Source organism: Diabrotica virgifera, chromosome 3 (assembly GCF_917563875.1).
Source record: "Diabrotica virgifera virgifera chromosome 3, PGI_DIABVI_V3a".
Classification (NCBI taxonomy): Eukaryota; Metazoa; Arthropoda; class Insecta; order Coleoptera; family Chrysomelidae; genus Diabrotica; species Diabrotica virgifera.
In genome coordinates this window covers 181,716,961-181,739,526 of record NC_065445.1, presented here as the reverse complement: position 1 = coordinate 181,739,526, position 22,566 = coordinate 181,716,961, and the positions used below count along the sequence as shown (strand labels likewise).

Below are 22,566 nucleotides of genomic sequence, written 5' to 3'. Positions count from 1 at the left end.
TATCATTTAACTAAGTACTTACTTAATTTGTAATTGTGTTTTATATTCCCTTAACATATAGCAATTAAATTATTGTTATAATACTAACTACTAACCTTTTTCAATTTATTTGTTTTCTTCAAATGGGTTAGGTTTATTCCAGTGATATGATATGTATGGGAGACATCATACATCCTATCACTATCACATTCTTTATCTATGCTCTCTCTCTGCTTCTGCTCTGGTCACGCTCTCAATAGTCTCAATCATCAATCTCAATTCAATATTCAATTCTCAATTATTCTCATAAAAGCGAAAAGCCTCAAATATTGGTTATGGACGTTATACGTTATGTGCAGTGTTGCCAATGCAAAAATAAAAATTATCCGAATGTTGTGAGCCAAATATCCGAAATTATCCGAATCTAATTAAATGGCGTAATTGACATTGACATTTGACATGTGTACATTGGTAGATGACCCTGACTTGACACAATGTCGTATCCAATATGGCGACGGGCAGGTTTTTATCTTTTATTATGGAATATTATGTTATTAATTAACTATTAAAATTATTAATTATTCATATATTAATACAATATAACTTTATAATTATATATTCTATATGGAACAGAATATACTACAAAAGAGTTGTCCCGCCATATTGGATAGTGCGTTTTTGTCAGTGGAATCGAGCCGATGCCCATCTACTTAACCGTATGTCATATCCCCTCTCTCCCATATCACTGTGTAGATGACAAATAATGGCAATGGCAAGAAAACTTGTATGTTCTTTGGTTAATAGAAATATATTTATTGAAATAAAAAGCATAACGAATAATACCTTGAATTATCCGAAATTATCCAAAAAATTGTTCAATCCGAAAATTATCCGATGGTCCATGAGATTATCCGAAAATCGGATAATTATCCGGACATTGGCAACACTGGTTATGTGTTATGTCGTTATGGTGGTTGTGGTCCAATGAAAAACGGATGGAATGGCCCCATCCCATTTAAACAGTGAAGCGACATTGCGGCCAACATACAAGTGAGAGGTCCTAGAGAGAGACAGAGCTTGTCAGGGAAAATTTGACTTCTTCATTGGTTGGATATTATCATAATGACCAGAGTTGCCAGATGTGGTTTTATAAATCCCCCACTTAGAAACTGAAATTCCCTCAAATTAGGGAATCCAACGATCTGTCAAACTATTCCAATATGTCTGGCGATTGGCATGCAATACATTGAAGGCATATGATAGTATAGTGTTATTTTAGTATTTTAAAGTAATTTTCGTATTTTATGTCCATGTAAGTATTGCTAAATACTTCTGTGACATAGTAACAAATATTGCTTACGTCAATAAACTTTAATAAGTAGTTAAAAAGTTTTAACTAAGTAATTTGGAAGATTGAAGAAAGCTAGGTTAACAAATTTTATGTTTTATAAGTTTAATAAAAAATAATATTGAGTATCCCTAAAATAGATTTTAGGTAAAATCATCGGGGTAATATATATTTTATTATTTTAGGTACTTAGTAATACCACATTGTATCTTAAATTTGAAATTTTAATTTAAATAAAGTATCCAATAAAATCGCTTGTGTGCAGTGTTGCCTGAGAAATTTTTGTAAATGCACCGGAATGACTGGAATAGTGACACAAAGTACTAAACCAACACATTTTGTACAAAAACTTAAAAAACGTCGTTTAATATTATTTGAAGCAAATTTCTTATGTCACAAAATTTTAGGTTTTTACTTTAGGAGACTTTAGTATCAAAAGTTTGGTTGTTAATTGTATCAAATTGGTACAATTTTAACAACTCTGGCAACGCTGAATTGCCTGCCATACGTCCTGTCATTAAAAATCACGTGGTTTGGATTGCCTAATTGAAGCTCAAACCCCTTAAATTTAAATTTTTGACGCATTTTAATAAATTAGTAGTCAAATGTAGAGAACAGTAAACCAAAATTATACTATTTATCAACAGAGGGCCTTGGAAATAATTCATAGGTCCTATCGTCTTCGATTATATGAGAGTATAATTATACAGTTCTACGTATATACGCAAATTTAATTTACTATGACCCCTTAAAATATCTCATAATTGTCCCTCCACAACCATTTCTGCTTAGAAAAATTCCTCTAGACGCTTTCAAATTACTCCAAAATTATGGAAAAATACCCCAAGCTGGCAACGCTGACTACCACAATAAATTTTTTGTTTAGGAAAGATGGCCATTATCTTCCCTCCTTCCCTGACTAGCGCTATCTCATCCTGGCGTCATTAAATTCACTTCTTGCCCATTCCATCGGTGTTTGACAGTTCATTGTTGTGGTCACGTTGTTATGGTTATACGTCACATGTTTCCCGCCAATTTATAGGGCAGTCCAAGACTTTGACGTTTGAGCGGCACGGCAAACTGTCTTTGTTTATTCCTTCTGTGGTCATCGTTTGTAGCTATCTTCATCGGAACGGTTATCAGTTTCAGTTATCGATTTTTGTCCCACATTTTAATAATAAAATGGAAACAAAACAAGAAGCTGGTGGGATTGAGAATACTTGTAGTAAAATAAAAACAGATAATGAAAACTATGACGGTCCTTTGGATGTCTTCAAAATGGAAATTAAGGAAGAACCTAAGACTGAAAGTGAATACGACAATTTTGATTATTTAGACTCAAAAAATGTGGTGTTCCTAAAAACTGAAGTAGAACAAGATGAACATAAATTTACACCATTTGAAGAAAATCAAACAACAAATGAAGAAAGTAAGTAAAATAGCATGACGACAAATTATGTTATAATAATTTAAAAAATAATTGGTATATTTTAAAGATGAAGAAGTTTTATTATACAGTAGACAATTAATTAGGGTCAGTAAAGGCGCATTCTCACGGTTCGATTTTAGTTGATCAACTTTAGAGGATCAACTAAAATCGAATGATAATAGCTGTGAGAACATATGTTTCAATTTTAATCCCTCAAACTTTATTGTTCAACTTGACATTTTTCAGAAGAATTGAATATTTGAAGCATATGAACATTTGTTGGTCGACTTGAATCACTCTTGTCTGCGTAAATTGTTATCGTTTAAATTAACGAAATGAATTTAAAGTGGTCAGAGAGTGTTATGTTCAGATGTTTAGATCCTTATGTATCCTCCATAGCAAGTTCTCTTAACCCTGGAAGATCACACCTATTTTTTTTTACATAAACCTCACACATGGGTGTCAGATACCCAATGATTTTTGTGAAGAAATAAAAAAAAGTAAATATTTTATGATTTCCAGAGACTCTCTAATCACTATTGAATACATACGAATAATTAAATCAATAAATTTATTTTCTCTCTCTTAATTGTAGTAACACAAAAGAACAAAATATTAAAAATACCTAAAAATAATTAAAAAACATTTTCTAAAAAACCGGAAACATATTTCAAAATATTTTAATTTAATTTAACAACAAAATGGTCTTTCTAACTAAAATATAACACCTTTTGATTATAGAACTCATATTCATTCTTAGCCAGGTATTTCAGTTTCACTCATTTTAGTACCTACACTCATAAGACAGTGTGGCTCTATGCTCCATGCATTATGTTTTATAGCAAGCCGAGCATGCACGCTTAGCTTTTCCATCTTTGCCTTTGCAGAAATAACACCTAGTTTTCTTTAGTAAATTTGTGGGATGTTGTGTTGTTAGGTCATTAACTTGAACGCACACTTGATCGCAAACCTCACACATGGGTGCTACATACCCTAGCCTGTATTCAATAAATTCTCGTGATTGGAAATATTGCTCAAATGAGACCGCAACTACACACCCGTCCTTGGCAGACTAGAGACTGAATTTACATAAAGCAGCATTACCATTGAAATGCAGCTGCGCAAGCTACATGCAGTTAAGTGTTGCGATGGGTATCTCACACCCAAGTGTGAGCTTCCAGGGTTAACAGAGTTTCTGGAACACAACATTCATTCCTCCTTTTAATCCAGTTTCATATCCAGAAACGATCTTATGTTCTTTATTCAGTCTTGACATAATTTTTTTTGTGACGTGCTGAATCAGTAAAGTAGTAATTATTATATTTATACTTTTGCGTATAACTACACTTGGCACCATTTTATTAAAACTAATTGCTTCAATTTTGTTTGAAATGTGTGAACAAAAACTTGACCGATTTTAGTTGATCTACTAAAATTGATCAACTAAAGCCGATCCATTTGAATGAGCCTTAAGGGTAATTGGAAACAGTACTCCCTACCGCTAGAAATGAAATATTGCAAGAATATCACATACACAGAATTACAATTCCATCTTTGCTTATTCTGTGGTATGTTATTTATTTGTTTACAAGCCAAGTGAAGTCCATTCTGTGCAACTTAAATTTGATTGTTTTTGAACACATAAATCAATTTAGAACAGTGCTAATATTTTACAAATTTTATCTCTCTGTACTAGGTATGTATAGTGATTATATAAGTTATAGCTGCTAGAAGAATTTATTGCCTACAATGTTAATTTGAATGTTATTTACTACAAGAAGTAAGTACAGTAAGTGTTCACATTACCTCCTTAAATATTGAGCATGAGGTAAATGAAAACACCTGTTAGGGATAAATGGAAACAATGTGAGGTAAATGGAAATCAATTTTTTATGTTAAGGTTACAGGCCTTGCCATTTTTAAAATATTGAGGAAGAAGTTATGGAAGAGAGAACCAATGAAATACTCTTTGAATGATTTAAAAATGAGGTGTCAGACGTTAAAATAAAAAAATAACATTTAGGGAGGCTGCTGCTTACTACAGTATTCCACATTGTGTTATTTACAACTGCATAAAGGGTAGAAACATACCAACTGATAAGATGAAACTAGTGTGTCTACTACATGGTCAGCCAAAATTGAAGACGATAATATTACATGTTTAAAAGCCTGAAATTGTTGTTTACTTTTACCCCATTTTGTAGTTTTTTTCTTAAAATTTCTGGGGTAAATGGAAACTTTGAATATCTTATTTTTTTTTCTGACTTTTCTTACTCATTTTTAAGGCATTCTACTCTAGACTTATTGTATAATAGCCAGAAGCTTTTATTTTATTATAATATAAAACAGTATATTTTTAAATAAATGTGTTTCCAATTACCCTGACTGACCATATAATATAATAAAAAATTGTTTTTTTTTGGTAAAAATATATTTTTTTTAACTGTTTCAACAAATTGCATGTTTGCTACTTTTTACCTAATCCTTCTTAATAACTTTGTGTAACGCTGTCAGGTTTTAAATATTAAAAAATATTTCATCTCTGCTTAATAGCTTAAAAGCTATTCTAATTGTTTATACATTAAAAATAACAGTAATTTTGTAAAATAATTTTTGATTATAATTTTTTTACACTTATTTGATATCTACGTATTGATAGTTTAACCCTTAAACTACTCTTAAAATTCAATAGGATTGTCAGGACAGACATTTTGTAGTTCATAAATGGTAAGGGGCTTCTATGGTAAGGGGCTATATATACTTATCTATTTATTAGCACACAAATTCATCAGTGCCGTTGAGGTATATCTGAATGCCAAGAAAGGGGCAGGCAGACACATCTTTTTTGAAAGTAATATTCTTATTGCAATACAGCAATATTGTGAAAACTTGCCACCAAATAGTAGCTTTGTTCGTACAGACAAATTTCCAACCAGTATAGGGTGACCAAATCATTAACTTGAAGAAACGGGACACATTCAAGGAGCACTAGCGCACCTACAATTTTTCTCTGGGGGGTATGGACACCGAAATTTTTTTTGTATTGTTTCTGAAAGACAAGTTACATTGTCCTACTATTCTTTATATATTTTTCATATGCCAATGAGGGTTTGGGGCGATACCCAAACAGGTAGGGGCAATTGAAACTGGTCTTTTAGCTAATTTGGGACCTATAAATCTTTTTCAATTTACCTTTGAATATGCAGTTTACGTATGATCAAAAACTGCAAAACAGACAGAACACTAAAACACTCTGCCAGTATGATAGGTATCAACAACCCGTCAGAACAAAACAGGGAAGAATACAAAACAGCGAGAAACAAAGCCGACTCAACAAATAAAAAGAAGAAAAATGACTGGTTTTGCTGGAGCATATTGAAAAAGTCAGAGAAAACAGTAAACTAAAACAATTTTACAAAAAAGAGAGAGCAAAAAAAATATGCCTAGCCATAAAACAAGAGGACTAGAAAACCAAAAAGGAGAAACCGTATTTGAAGACAAACAGATCAGCAGAATATGGGAAGAATATTACGAAAAAGTGCTATTCACTATGAAGAAAACACACTACGATGAAGAAGTAAGGTTGTATAAGACAATGACGAAGTAGAAATTTTCACAGAAAAAGAAGTACAGAAATATATTATATTAAAAACCTAGGAAACGGAAAAGCAGCAGCCGAAGATGAGATAGCAGTGGAATTAATAAAATATGGAGGAAGAGAATTACATAAAAACATATTATACCAGCTACTACGAACAGACTACCAGACGATTGGAACACAGGTATACTACATTCGCTCTCGCGAGATTTTTTTTGAGACATTCGGAATAGGAAACCTACAACACAAAAATTCCTACCTCACACTATTAACTGCTAAAATCAACTCAAATCAACTTAATCTTTCATTAAAAAAAGAAGAATTATTAGAAATAGTGGGAGTGTCTACTAATCTCATAAAATTTTGTGAAGTTTATTTCTACAAAATATTTTTATTTTGTACAATAAATAATTTTCTTATTTGCTATCAATACATTATAATGGTTTAAATAAATGAATATTGATTGGCGTAAGGTTTATGTTATTTTTATGTCTGTTTACTATTAATAATATTGGATATGAGCAGGTGCGTTGGTTTTGTAGTAATTTCCAGTCACTTCTGACAACTGAATTTTTCAAAAAAGAAATTACTAACGTCAGTGTCAAAAAAAATCTCGCGAGAGCGAATGTAGTATATTATAGTACCTGTATTAAAAAAGGAGATCGGGAGAAACTTTATTAAACGCCACATATAACAATCTAGCAAACGTACTATACATGAGACATATCATGCGCTGAATGAATATTAGGAGAATACCATAACGGGATCAGAGCGGGAAGATCGACAATTAATTCTATACATACAGTGTAGCAAATAATTCAAAAATCAAGAGAATACAACAGAGAACTGCACCTAACATTTGATACAATCAATCAGACGAAAATGATGGAAGAGCTAGAGAATGTTGGAATCCCAGAAAAATTAAGACATATTATGCTAACAGTGAGCCTAAAGAACACCAGAGAAAGCATCAGCTTTAATGAAACCACTTCTAATCTGATATTGAATGTAATCATAAGAAGGACAAACTTTGCAAACAAAAACATTATTAGAGATCAACTTTAACTAGTAGATATGTAGATGTCTAGTCATCATAGCGAAGACGAAGATGACACTTATAAAAGCACTTGGAAAATTAGATAAGGAAGCGAAGAGAATAGGGCTAGAGATAAATCATCACAAAACAAACACATGACGATGGGGAAGGATGACATAACAACTCAGAAATATGTAATAACACAGAACCATAAATTTGAAACTGTATCCACCTCTAGCTACTTGAGATTAACAATAGGGAAAACCGGAAAAGAGAGAGCAGAGGAAAGAATTCTGAAAGACAGTAAAACATATGGAATGAATATAAATCTGCTGAGAATTAAGACTCTAAGGATAATATGAACCTATATAAGACCTGTTGTTACATATGGTATGGAAACAACGACGATTAACAAGAAAGAGGAAGATAGCCTTCTGAAATTTGAAAGAAAAATAATGAGAACAATACTGGGTCACAATGTAACGAGAGAGGGAGAAATAAGAATGAAAACGAATGCCTACATTGAAGAAGAATTAAAGAGAGAAAATATAGTCAGATACATAAAATCAACCCAACGCAAATACGGAACATTTAGGTGCCCGAGAGACTTTTTCAGGATACCAGGACAAATCGTTAAAAAATGGGACAATCCCGTTGTTACGGGACGTTTGGTCACCCTAAACCAGTAGACAATTCTTCACTGCGCAGGTGTGATTGGATACTGTAAGAAACTAGTTGCAAATTTTGATGATCTGCGAACAGATAATTTGGTCTGTCAGTTTCTATCAAAATTGTCAGAAGCATAACACTATTCGACAAATGTCGATTGTCAATATAAGAATATTATTAAACAAAATACAAAGTATTTGTTACTTATATATTTTAAAAAAATGGACGATGTCCAACAGTTTATAATTTTTCGTACAGACCACGATTACCAGTGGTAGATTGAAGGGAATTTATTCTGAGAATGAAGATGCTAAAAATGCCTTTTTTTATTTTCTTGTTAATAAACTAATAATTCAATATTTCAAATGTTTAATTGAGGTTAAATAGTTTTCATTTTTGTGCTTAAGAGGAAACGAACATTTTGACACCTGTCAAAATTTTTAATGTATTTTAAATGTATCATTTTTTTCGAATCCTGAGAAAACTAATCAGTATTTTTGAAAAATTTAAACGCAGAATAAAAGAATACTTTATTACCGAGGGCCAAAAGTCCCTTAGAATGAATAAAAAGTTTATTTTGAATGATATATTTGAAATTAAAAATCACACTACATTTTCTCTTAGTTTTTCACCCCTGTAACTTATTTAAATAAACATTATAGAAGCTTTCCGGGACTTTCGGCCCTCGGTAAGAACGTAATCTTTCATTCTGCGTTTAAATTTTTCAAAAATACGTATTAGTTTTCTCAGGATTCGAAAAAAATGAATCCCCCATTTAAATACCATTGCAGCTGAAAATATGTGCCCATTTCCTTAATACAAAGATTCAATATTAGGTATTTCCAATTCTTCATCACTTAAAGAACCAAGTTCTTTCTGCTCGAATACCTAAAAAATACATCTTACTTTTAACTCACATTTACAGGCTTGTTAGTTTTAAAGCTTGTTTGAATAATCCAGAAGAAATTTGTTAAGGGGATAGGCGCAAACTTTCTGCTATAATGCTATTTAAATGGGATTCTTTTTTTTTGGAATCATGAGAAAACTAATAAGTATTTTTGAAAAATTTAAATGCAGAATGAAAGAATACTTACGGTGAACTATTTTAAATGGGAAATAAGCCACAATTTTACCAAAAAAATGAATTTATTAACGTTTCGACGCCCAAGTCGGGTGTCATTGTCAAAATACAAAATAATACTAAATAAACAAAAATGTTGTTGCTTAGTAAAAAATTCTTCTAATAATTTATTTAATCTGACTCATTTATATCGGCAATTCAGGCATGTATTATACATTTTAAAGTAGAAGACTTTAAAATGATATTGCTAATATTGATGAGTTGCGTTCCTGGGACGACTGTACTAAAAGATAGTTCATTCGATTACATGAAATATTTTAGTAAAGTCGTCCCAGGAACGCAACTCATCAATATTGGCAATATCATTTTTGAAAAAGTCAAAACCTTTTTGAAGTCTTCTACTTTAAAATGTATAATACATGCCTGAATTGCCGATATAAATGAGTCAGATTAAATAAATTATTAGAAGAATTTTTTACTAAGCAACAACATTTTTGTTTATTTAGTATTATTTTGTATTTTGACAACGACACCCGACTTGGGCGTCGAAACGTTAATAAATTCATTTTTTTGGTAAAATTGTGGCTTATTTCCCATTTAAAATAGTTCATTATAAAAATGACACAAGGAAATAGCTTCAGAAAAACATTACTTACGGTATTAGTGAGGGCTGAAAGTCCTTGAAAACTTCTATAATGTTTATTTTAATAAGTTAGTGGTGAAAAACTAGGAGAAAATTTAGTGTGATTATTAATTTCAAATATCTATTCAAATAAATAAAAAGAAACTTTTTAGTTATTCTAAGGGACTTACGGCCCTCGGTAATAATTTAGTCTGTCATTCTGCATTTAAATTTTTCAAAAATATTTATTACTTTTTTCAGGATTCAAATATGTCTGTGGTAATATTTTCCAAATCTAACATTTGCTATCTTTGTCATACAACGCGCTAAGTTGAACAGAATGTGCTGACAAGACGGTGACAATTTTAGATACTTGACAAGGCTTCAGGAATATTTTGAGTTGTTTATTAAATAATATTGATCGTGTATTTGATAAATAATTAATTTAAGACATGAAATTAATAAGAAGTTATTTGTTGTTTATTATTTATGGAAGATTCCAAGCAGATAATACACCAGGATATATTCTGTGATCCAAGTATTTTGTTGTGAAAGATGTTCAAAATTTATCTAAGCATTCCATAGTAACAATATATTATTACTAAAAAAATCCCTTTCACTTTTCTTCTTTTCTCGATTAAGTATTAGTTTCTATTGCATAGGTAGTAAATAAATTATTATAATCACTGAAAATTATATTAATTAACTGAATTAAATATTTAAGCGTTTATACAAGTAACAGTTATCCAAGAACATTCAAAAGTCATCTCTAAGTTAATGGTGACAATGTCATTGTCAAGTGATGTTTATGTACGTATCCATACCAGTCAGCATTTTACTATATACACGTAATTTGCCGTGTAAAGAAAGAAAAAGTGGGGATAGCCGTAAAATATTTGCTCTTGCGCTCTTAAAAACAAAAAATACCAAAAATGACGGACATGTGTACGAACGTGGTTTTATTATTTCAATATAAAAATAATAATAAAAATGTACAAATTATACCTTTTAAATAGGCATGTACTTATTTCATATTGTACTGTTTATTTATTCATGTTAAAAAGTCCAACAACAATATTATAACCTTTAACTACAAAATATAGTTAGGGTTAGGATTTGATTCAACCAATTCGAACTGCACAAGTCTCTGATTCAAAATAAGCAGAAAATCTGCAAATTCTTATGATTGTTGCCAACTTCAAATTTTTGCTCTACGAACAGATAATTTTAGTACATTGTTTCACGGTTTTTGCTGTAAATTTTAAAGAACCACTTGGATTGACATGAAATTTGGCATACGCATAGTTAACATGTCAAAGAAATAAAGTGATATTGTGCCGATGTGTGCTTTTACCCTGGGGGTAAGTTTCACCCCTTCTCGGTGGTGAAAAAATATATCCAAAATAAGTTAGGAAATTGATAAACTGACTAATTTTAAGCAAGTTTTGTTCTATAGAGTTTTTTCATTAAGTCAATATTTTTCGAGTTATTTGCGAGTGAATATGTTCATTTTCAACAAAATAACCACGGTTTTTCGCAAATAACTCAGAGTATTTTGTCGAAAAAAAAAAACATTCTTAAACAAAATATAGCCTGTAAAAAAGAGAAAAAAATAGTGTATACATGATGTCTCTAGACCTAGTAGAAGCAGAGCTATAGCTAATGAAAAATTGGTTCATATTCGCCAAATTTGAAATAGAATATTTCAACTTGAAATATCCAGAAAATTAAGCCCTTTTTGGAGCAAACTCGTTATAACTTTTTTAAAGTGCTTAAAAAAAGCTCTATTTCTGTTTTTATAAAAAAAGTTTCTAGCATTAAAAATTACGTTCAAACTAAAGTTGGTCCCTTTTCTTTTGGCAAAAAAAAATCGGGAAAATCACTCCCTAATTAGCAACTAAAACGAAATTATAAGTTACCGTTTCACAAGTTGCTTTACTTATGTTGCGTTTATATGATCTGTAAGTTTTATCGATTCAAAGGGCTTATTTTTGAAAATATTTGGTTTTAAAGTAAAATTTTTTATTTTGAAAAAAATGCTTTTCTTCAAAATAACTTAAAAATTATTCGAAATACCAAATAATAAAAAAAAATTCAAATAGTAAAAAAAGTCACATTTGCTTTTCTGAATATTTTGTATTTTTTTTGTTTTTCTGTAAGCCAAAAATTGGTTAAGATATGGCTGTCCAAAACGTTCATACACTCGTGATTAGTGACTCCCTGAAGCCCTTTCAACTACAGCTCTTTTAAAAATAAGGACTTTGAACCGAAGAAACTTACAGATCATATAAACAATACATACACGAGTAAACCAACTTGTGAAGTGGTAGCGATTAAGTTAATTTAAGATGCTGATTATGGGGTGATTTTCCCGATTTCTTTACCAAAAAAAAGGGGGACTTAACTTTATTTTAAGCGTTACTTGTTTACTTTTGATGCTAGATTTTTTTTATAAAACAAAAATAAAGCTTTGTTTTAACACTTTAAAAAGCTGTAATGAGTTTTCCCCAAAAAGTGCTTTATTTTTTTATTAGTGCTCGTTAAAATATTCGATTTGGAATTTGACGAATATGAACCTATTTTTCATTAGCTATAACTCTGCTTCTTTTAGGTGTAGAGACCTAATATATACACCATTTTTCACTTTTTTACGGGCTATATTGTTGTTTAGAATGTTTTTTTCCGACAAAATACTTATTTTTGAGTTTTTTTTTTTAAAGAAAACCGTCTAAAAACGTGGTTATTTTGCTGAAAAATGAACACATTCGCTCGAAAATAACTCGAAAAGTATTTTAATGAAAAAACTCTATAGAGCAAAAGTTGCTTAATAATAGTCAGTTTATCCATTTCCGGAAATCACTGACAGTTTCTTGTTGTCGTGCGAACGTTTATTATGAAACGCTTCATGCAGTTGCTGATGCCTGTGCGAACAGACCTAGTGTTATAACCATAGACATAATAATAATAATATACTAGGTAAGGTATGGGCCGCTCTGTGCATCGAGGTGTAACGCCGATATCAAGGATTTCATTGGCCAATATTCACTTTGAGTGGCCTAGCCGTCTTTGTTTGTTACATATGCCGAATCGCTTCGTTAAAAGAGATACACCGATCGACTGCCCGCGCGTTACGCTATTTTGCTCAGTATGCCTTGTCTGTTCTTATTAGCTTTGTTCGTGAATAGTCCATGACTGGTTTCTGACTGAGTTTTTAAGCGCTTGAAAACGGAACTGCGCATGCGAAAGAGTCAGAAAACAGTCATGGGCTGTCTCCACGAACAAAGCCATCATGTATATGGTTATACCCATTCAAATTAGGTGGTTGGTATTATTTCATGAGACAACAAATGGGTAATATGATATCAAAACCAATGTGCAGTACATTTGTTGATAAACAGAATAAAAGAAGGTGATCATCTGTGAGAGAAAAACAAATGATAAAATCGGTTTATGAGGAATTACGCAGAAGAAATCAAGATATGTTTAGAGAAGACGTCTCGGCATTGTGTGGAGATTTAAGAGGGTAAGCGCAAGTGTTTTACGACTATCCCTAATTTTTCTTTCTTTACGCGGCAAATTATGTGTAGTAAAATTCTCACTGGTATCAAACCTGCAGGGGATATAAACATTAGTTGATAATGACATTGTCATCATTAACATAGAAGTACATGCTCTGTACCAAAGCTGGTGCAAAATAGGGTGGGAAAGACAGGTTATTTTGGTTCCAGTCAAGGTTGGACAAGTTCAAGTTCATGGGAAATTTACCTGAAGGTTACCATAAGGTCACTGAACGTCACGATAAGGTCACCTGAACGTTGAGTGCAAGGTAACTTCAAAGTTATTTTACAGTTATTGCGGTTAGACTATTTATTCCAGTTACACATGTGCGTTTAACACGTTCGGTACCCATCTTGAACAAACACTACTTGGCTGGTACCATGTACTTAATGGTTCATTTAGTAACGCAGTACTACCACCGACACTCGTGTGTCGTCATCACCCTTGATGAAACCCTCATGACGATTCACTGTCGTCGTGTGCATTGAAGGAGTTAATTATTTAATTATATCTCAAACTTCAAATTCCTTCTGAATTTTTTTAAATAACGTGATTATAACTGCCAGATAGCGCCGCTACGGACAAGCCACGCATAAGCTAATTAATACTTGTAATTACTTGTAATCATGGGCGCCCACACCCATGGGCAGGGGGGGGGGCCGTGGCCCCCCTGACTTTTCAGGTGCTTTAAATCATATATGGTTATTCAAAGTATACAAAATATAATGTGCAACATCTTCACGTCTGCAAAAATTGTTATATGGGCGCCCGTGCTTGTAATAAGTGTAATTAAATTAATACACTGAATATTTTGGTAAATTTTGCACAAAGTCCATATTTTTGTATTTCAATAAAGTATTTTATTTGTTTTATGTAGGATATGTTTATGTATCAGGAAATAAAACCTGTGAGATTTCTTATTTTCAAAGGAATATTATAGACCAATGCTAGTTTTAGAAATAATTGAATAGGATTATTATATATTAAATATAAATATGTATGTTTTACACAATAAAAGTTGCCTCAAATATTTTTAAAAAAATTGAAAAAAGCCCATCGCTCTCTCAAGTTTCAAGGCTGGCCGATTTTTAGGACCACATTTTGAAGTTTTGTGGGCGATTCCCTTAAAAGGAGATCTTATTATATTTGGCACATTAAAACTTTGAAGAATGTTCTTTCAAATGTAATATAATTTGATTTCTTAGTTGATATAAAGAAAGCTACTATGAATTAAAAAATAAAAAGAGGGACCAACTTCGTCCCTAATTGTCCTCTTTTTAAATTTATAAAAAAAATCATTCTTTCTACATATGTAATAGCTATTTGTATAACAAGGGAGGAAAGTGCTACTTTTCCTCCCGAGAATGAAGTTTACTGCCCGACGCGTAGCGGAGGGCAGTAATCATTCAAGGGAGGAAAAGGCACTTTACTCCCATGTTATACATATGGTTTTTCCACCTTCCTCAAATAACAAGTCATTTTTTCATTTTTACTTAATTTATTTATGTAACTAACCAACAAAATTTATTAGAACTAAAACTAACAAGTACGTACAATATAACTGTCAACTGTCAAATATAAGTCAAGTTAATAATGTAAATTTTGTTAAATCAAAATAACAATTTACTGTTTTTTACCATTCTGCAAAATACAGAGTGTTTTATAAATAAACGTTAAAATGTATAGAAACTTACGTAATAGAAAATAGATATTGTACAGGGCGTCAATAAGTTACATTTCATGAATGAAATACCATGACGTCACTTTTACTTTCCTCCCTAGGGAAGAAAAATATTTTCCTCCCTAGGGAGGAAAAGTACAACTTTGCTCCCTACAATCAGGTCCGGAAAAGTATACTTTCAGTAGAGGTAGGTGGAAAAAATAATTTTTCTGCAGGTAATGGTTAAAAAGTTGCCAATTGTTTATAAGCAAAAAATCAACATGTTTTTGCAAAATAATTATTTTGGAATATTTACAATTATTTTTTGTAATTTTTTTTAATAAAATTAATAGTATAAATCTTCTTCTTTCATAATATATCCGTAGTATTACTGTAACTTTATCATTTTCTGACTTATATTGTTGCAAAAATAATCAATTTGGGATAAACAAATTAAATAACTTTTAAACTATTTGACCAATGGCTTTGAAATTTTCAGTTTAATTTAAGCTCCAGAAGTCAACACTCCGTGTAATAAGAAGGTTCTAACTTCATTTTTAAATAGGTTATCTCTCTCTCTTGTCGTTTCCCCATTACTGAGGATCGTGATTTCTTCTTCCAATATTCCTAACAATGTTTCTCCATTGGTCTCTATCTTCAGCTGCTGTAAGAGCTTCGCAGAATGAGTTTCCAGCTGAATTCTTTATTTGGTCGGACCATCTAGTTGGTGATCGTCCTCTTGATTTTCTCCCCGGAACGTTTCCAGAAACAATTAATCTCCAAACTGTCGTCACCTCTGCGAACCACGTGACAAAAGAATTGCAGAATTCGTTGCAGACATATTATGAACAACCTTTTTTTAATATTGAGTTGGTTTAGAATGGAAACGTTTGTCCTATGAGCTGTCCAAGGTATGCACAGCATTCTTCTCCAGCACTACATCTCAAAAGCATAAATTTTTTGGCGCTCGCATGAGCGAAGAGTTCAAGTCTCTGCTCCGTATAGAAATATTGAGAATACAAGGGCATTCACCAGTCTCATCTTCATATTTTGAGAGATAGATCTGTCTTTCCAAACTTTAGTTAGGCGACTCATCGCATTTTTTGCCATACCAATACGTCTCCGAACTTCTGCTTCACAGTTACATCGTTAGTTATAGTAGACCCGAGATAGACAAAAGTGTTTACCATCTCGTATTCCTGTAACTTGTTAGTCAATTGAATAGTGTCGAATCTGTCGACCACCATTATTTTTGTCTTAGCTTTATTGATTTTCAGACCAGCTTTATTGCTTTCGTACTCAACTCTTCGCAGAAGATAAAATATTTCTTGCTTATTTGCTGCTATAAGTGTAGTGTCATCAGCAAATCTTCAATTGGAGATTTTCCTACCAGGTACTGTTACTCCACCGGCCCATCCTTCTAAAACCATCCTCATGACATGTTCACCATAAATGTTAAATAAGTCAGGTGACAACACGCATCCTTGTCTAACACCTCTCTCGGTCTTGAATTGGTTTGAGAACTTCTGATCTAGTCGTACTGTCGCTATATTAGACTGGCACAGATTTTTAATAAGTGTCACCAGGTGCATTGGTGCGCCCATTTCTATTAAAATTGACCACAGACAATCAAATGCCTTTGGGTAGTCAACGAAGCATATAATCATAGGTACTTGAAATTCTCTAGACTTTTCAATGAGTTGTCTCAGGTTCAGGATTTGTTCCCTTGTACCTTTCACTTGTACCTTTACCCTTTACAAACTCCGCTTGTTCCTGAGGTATTTGGTAATGTAGATAGGTTTTTAATCTATTTTTGATGATATGCAACAAGATTTTACTAGCATGTGTTATTAGTGACAGTGTGCGGTAGTTTTCACATCTGGTAGTAGTTCCTTTTTTGTGTAGTGGGATATAAATTGAGGTACACCAATCAGATGGCCATTTTCCTGAATTCCAAACAGCGACACAGATGGAATGGATGATATGTAATCCTTTGTCACCTAGTTACATGCTGTAGTATTTCACATGGTATTGAATCAATGCCTGGGGATTTATTTCTCTTTAGTGATTTAATTGCATCTTTGACTTCAGCGAGTAAGACAGTAGGTTCTCTAGGGTAGTCAGAAGGCCACTGATTTTCTGCTGATACCTCGTTATTTTTATATAGCTCGCCACAGTAGTTTCGCCATGTTTCCAATATTTCATCAGTATCGGTCTTTAAATTACCTTCCTTATCTATTACAGACCACGTTTGAGGTTTAAATTCTCTGGTAAGGAGTTTTATCTTCTGGAATAAGTCCCTCGGTTCATTTCGACAGGCATGTTCCTCTATCTCTGCATATTTGAGAGATGTAATCAGCTTTATCTTTGCGGCACTGTTTTCTGATTTCTCTCGATAACGGTTTGTATTCATCGTTTGTTCCTTATCTAGTTTTATGTTCTTTTTTTGCGTTGAATCACAGTCCACGTATTATCGGATATCCATGGCTTACGGCCAGTGGAAATCGCTGCCTCACAGTCTTTTGCAGCCTCGATTACCTTATCTTTGAGATATATCCAAGTGTTCTCAGGGTCACTATCTACTTGGTCTAAAGAAAGAGCTTCTTCTAGGTTTTGTTGGAAGTCATTGATTTTTGATGGATTTAGAGACACATTACTTTTCTCTGGGGTCTTCTTCTCTGGGGACTTTAAAACGAAGTCGACCGTTCAATACCAGGAGTTGATGATCGCTTCCACAGTCTGCGCCAGGATATGTTTTACAGTTGATGGACGACGACTTCCATCTTGATCTTATTAGGATGTAGTCTATTTGATTCCTTGTTCGTCCATCTGGGCTGCGCCATGTGTATAATCTCCGTGGATGATGTTGATATAATGTGTTTGTAATTGTAAGATGTTGTTCTACACAGAACTCCACTAGACGGTCGCCATTCTCATTTCTCTGTCCCAGTCCATTTTTGCCCAGCACTCCTTCAATATTTTCATTAGATGACCCCACTTTGGCGTTAAAATCTCCTAAAATTATGACGAGTTCACGATTCGGAATAGCGCGAACAGTTTCTTCTAGACAACCATAGAACCTGTTGATGTCTTCTTCTTGTGCAGCTGTTGTAGGAGCGTATACCTGGACAAGGTGCAGGGTATTGGTGGATATTCTCATTTTAAGGGATATTATCCTGTCATCAATAGTATTATATCCAATTACGCAGTCGTTGAGTGTAGAGGGTACAATTATTGCGACTCCATTTGTACTTTTGTTGTCTGGGCCTTTTCCTCTCCATTGAGTTTCTGAGAGTCCCAGTACCGAAAGATTGTGGTCTGCCATTTCTTTTTCAATTATGCGTAACTTTCCAGGGTTTTGGATCAGTCCCTGGACGTTCCATGTACCAATTCGCTGACATTTTCTTAAATTAAATGAAAATTTGGATTCAGTCGCACAATTTCTGCCAGATGCCTGGTCCCTCACACCTTGGCAGCCGGTAGCAAATTTCACACCATCCGACCCGGAACCGAGATGGCGCCGAGCGTGAGTCGGGTCGCTACACATTCCATCTTCACTTACTGAAATTGTCATCGTTATGGGAAGAAATTCTCTTGGGAAAATTGGCAGTGGTTTCCCTTTGCCTTCTGCACCGCTGTATATGTGCCGTTTCTTTGGCTATCATTCTCGCCGCATGGTCAGTTTTGTAACAGCCAGCTGCCACTGTCCAACCTATCACGATGTCTGGCTACCCTCACTTAGTTTAACCTGCAGACCAATGCAGTTGCCCGGGATGTGGCACGTGGAGCCATAAGTGAGAGTTGAGTGCCTTATGAGGACCAGTTATCAAAAAACAATCTCCCGTCGATGACCTTTGATGTGGTCGTTGATGTGGTGGCGGACATATGTTTATAGATGAAACGGTCATTATTTTTCATGCAGAATTTTCCCTTAAAGTTTGTCGCACTTATTTAGAAACACCCTGTATTGATAAAGAACCTTGCTAGTTGTTAAAATATCTAACTTTTTTATTATCCAACATAAGCGAATGAATCAAAAAGCAAAATGTTAAGAAAGCCTAAGGCTACAGTTGAATTTTAATTTCAATATTTTATATACGCTAGAATATTCCACAGGGTGTTCCGAACTTTGAGGAAAAAACACACTATCATTGTTACACCCGGTATAAAATAACACTTACCTGTGTAGCAATAATATTACAGCGATATTGTTGAAGAATAAGGCTATAACATATTGAAAAAATCACTTAAATCGGCCAACAGGTTTAGGAAATACGAGACTTCAAAAATGACCAAATTTTTAGGTGGGCCGATTTCTATGCACGTAAGTTTACATTAATCGTTAATAATGGAAAATATACGAAAATGCCTACGTTGTTATTGTTGGAGCATAAAATATTTACAATAGTTTTTGTTCGATCAGATTTCTCGTAAACTAAATGTCCAGTTCGTTGAAACCGCTCTAGTAAATTTTGAAAAGTTTCTCTTTTTGGTTGTCATCTATCATGGAATTGCTGAGGATAAATTGGCTGTCATAGCCAACTAGATAGAATATTGTATGTTTTTTATGAATATTAAACACACCAACAATCTTAACTACGTAAGTATTTTGATATATCAACCAGTATTAATAAATAAAGGGTCAGTCGAGATTAATATGTGTTTATTTTCGAAAAATTATTTATGATTGAATATTTTCATGGCAAACCTAATAAAATTTCACGTAATTTTTGTTGCGATTAATGTTTGGCTTAAAGAACTACGAATAACTTACAAATTAAAGCAGTTAGGTATAGGGAATGCTTAAGAAATAAAAAACTAGTATAAAATATCATTTCATTACAGTACAAAAATACAGGGTGTTCCATTTAAGAAAACTTAGAAAATACCGAGTTTCGACCAACCCTGTACACTAAAATTAAACATTTCGCTATATTATTAATTTTTAATATTAATAGACTATGTATATTAAAACTCATTTGAACATAAATGGAGTTTTTGATATCAAATCAGTACAATTCTACAGGGTGTGAAGTTTGCTACAAAATTTATAAAAAAAAACCGTAATTATCTTTTAAACTACCCTGTATAATATTACAAAACCTCATATTTTAAGAAAGAAGACATCGAGCAGAATCCAAAAATGTAACAATATACAGGGTGTTCCGTTTAAAAAAAAACAAGTTACCAACTTCCGATATAACCGGAAGTAGCAAAGAGGTCAACATATTTTCATTAAATAGTTCATTGATACCTCAAAACCCCCGTATTCCAATTTTCATGATTCTCTTACCTTTAGTTCTCGAGATATTTCTAATAGGCCCTTTATCTGCCTCACCCTGTATATTAGTTTTTTCAGGATTCGAAAAAAATGGACACCATGTCCGTGGTAATATTTTCCAAATCTATCTTTGTCTTACAACGCACTCAGTCGAATAGAATATTGTCAGTCAGACATTGACAATCAGTGACAATTTTAAATTTTTGACATGGCATCGGGAATATTTTGAGTTGTTGATTAAATAATATTGATATATACATAGTGCATTTGATAAATAATTGATTTAAGACGTGAACTTAATAAAAAGTTATTTATTGTGTATTATTTGTGGAAGATCCAAGCTGAGAATACATCAGGATAATATATTCTGTGATCCAAGTATTTTAATGTTGTTCTGAAGCTATTTCCTTGTGGCATTTTTATGATTAATTATTTATGTGGGAAATAAGCCACAACTAAAATGAAAAAATAGTTTTATTAACGTTTCGACGCCCAAATCGGGTGCCGTTGTCAAAATACAAAATATTACTAAAATAAACAAAAATATTGTTGCTAAGTAAAAATTCTTCTAATAATTTATTTAATCTGACTCATTTATATTGGCAATTCAGACATATATTATATTTTAAAGTAGAAGACTTTAAAATGATATTGCCAATATTTATGAGTTGCGTTCCTGGGACGACTTACTGAAAGATAGTTCATTCGATTACATGAAATCAACCCCAACTCAAGAATATCCGTCACAAAAAAATTATAGCATGTGATCTGTCTTTAAAAAGACAACCAAATGCAACGACAGTAAAATTCTCGCGTTAGAGACTTCATAGTAAATCACAAGGGAAAACCAGGAAAAACCCTGTGATACTATCCCGACATCGTAAGTATTTGGTCTTACATTTAATTTACTCTCAAAAAATAATACCAAATTCTGACTTGTAACATGTTTAAATTATAAATAATATTAATAATACTAGATATATAAGTAATACTAAAATATAAAATATGTACTAGCTCGATATTATTGACTTACTAATCTTGGTATTTTCTTTCTATTATACAACGGCACCCGATTTGGGCGTTGAAACGTTAATAAAATTATTTTCTCATTTTAATTGTGGCTTTATTTCCCATATAAATAATTAATCCAAGTATTTTGTTGTTAAAGATGTTCAAAATTTTAAGCGTTCCATAGTAACAATATATTATTAAAAAATCCCTTAACACTTTCCCTCTTTTCTCGATTGAGTATTAGTTTTTGTTGTACATATAAATTATTACAATCACTGAATACATAGTAGAATACATACAAAAAAAATTATCAGTAGTAATTGCACAAGAGCTCTAAAATTATTGAATTTTTCCCGAGTGACACTTTGACAGTTTTAATTTCACGAGCCGAAGGCGAGAAATACTAAGAATATCAAACCATTCTTACCTCTAAATCATTTGATAAAAATTTTATCCTCCTTCAGTTTTTTGAGCACGTTTGAGAAAGTAGGGGTAGTTTTTACCCGTAAAAATGGGTTTTTAAAGGGTTTAAATAGTCAATAATTATAGTTAGAGTATTAAATAATAATTTATTTAATGGATCTGAATAAATTTCACTCCTTTTAAGCTTTTTTTTTATAGATCTTGGCAATAAGGAGTAGCTTTCACCCCTAAAAAAAAAAAAACGCAAGTCTGTACAATATAGATTTTAAAGTAGAGGGTAAGGTGAACTTATTTCCAAATTTTCATGCAAATCGGTCCATTCTGTAAAAATTGCGAGGTTTTGTCCTATTTTAAGCTTCATTTCTTGGACTATAATTTGTAACGTTTAATATACCATTTTCCGATCAAGGTACTGGTCTTTGTTACAGGTCATTGATGCAGTTCACGGTGATTATGCATACGTCTGTCATACCATCTTAAGGTAGATTAGGAAGTAACATTCCAGATATATTTTTATTTTAAAAAACTAGTTGTAGTTTGGTATAACGGTCGAAATGTACTTTTATACTATAGTAGGGGAAGGAAACTATGCTAAATTTGCAGTTATTCAAGCTATTTGGTTGTGAAGATTAGGTCCTAAAACCAAAAAAGTTAAGTAAAATTGTCCATTTAAGTTGGGACTTCCCATTTTTAAATTTAATTTTCCATTTCCAACAATCGTTTTTTCCGATTATAGCGCCCCCTATCCATAATTCGAAAAAATGTCTCGAATAAAAGTTTCCTATTTTTACATGTAGGTATATACACCGTTCTTAGGCGTCAACGCCCTTCGGTAGGGATCTACGGGGGAGTTTCACCGAGCCGCAAGCCC

General features: G+C 32.6%; 2 protein-coding genes across 2 annotated transcripts in view; one reads left to right on the top strand and one right to left on the bottom strand.

The window, feature by feature from the left end:
* Window positions 1-353, bottom strand: part of LOC126881431 (zinc finger protein 678-like) — a 29,372-nt gene extending 29,019 nt beyond the window's left edge. The window contains exon 1 of the mRNA XM_050645705.1: window positions 96-353. The gene's annotated coding sequence lies outside the window, so the exon portion shown is untranslated. The remainder of the gene's footprint in view (window positions 1-95) is intronic.
* A 1,751-nt stretch (window positions 354-2,104) lies between these two features.
* The window catches only part of LOC126881430 (zinc finger protein 570-like), a 47,719-nt gene continuing 27,257 nt past the window's right edge, over window positions 2,105-22,566 (top strand). Inside the window, exon 1 of the mRNA XM_050645704.1 lies at window positions 2,105-2,756. Coding sequence (XP_050501661.1) covers window positions 2,510-2,756 — 247 coding nt within the window. The 5' untranslated portion in view covers window positions 2,105-2,509. The remainder of the gene's footprint in view (window positions 2,757-22,566) is intronic.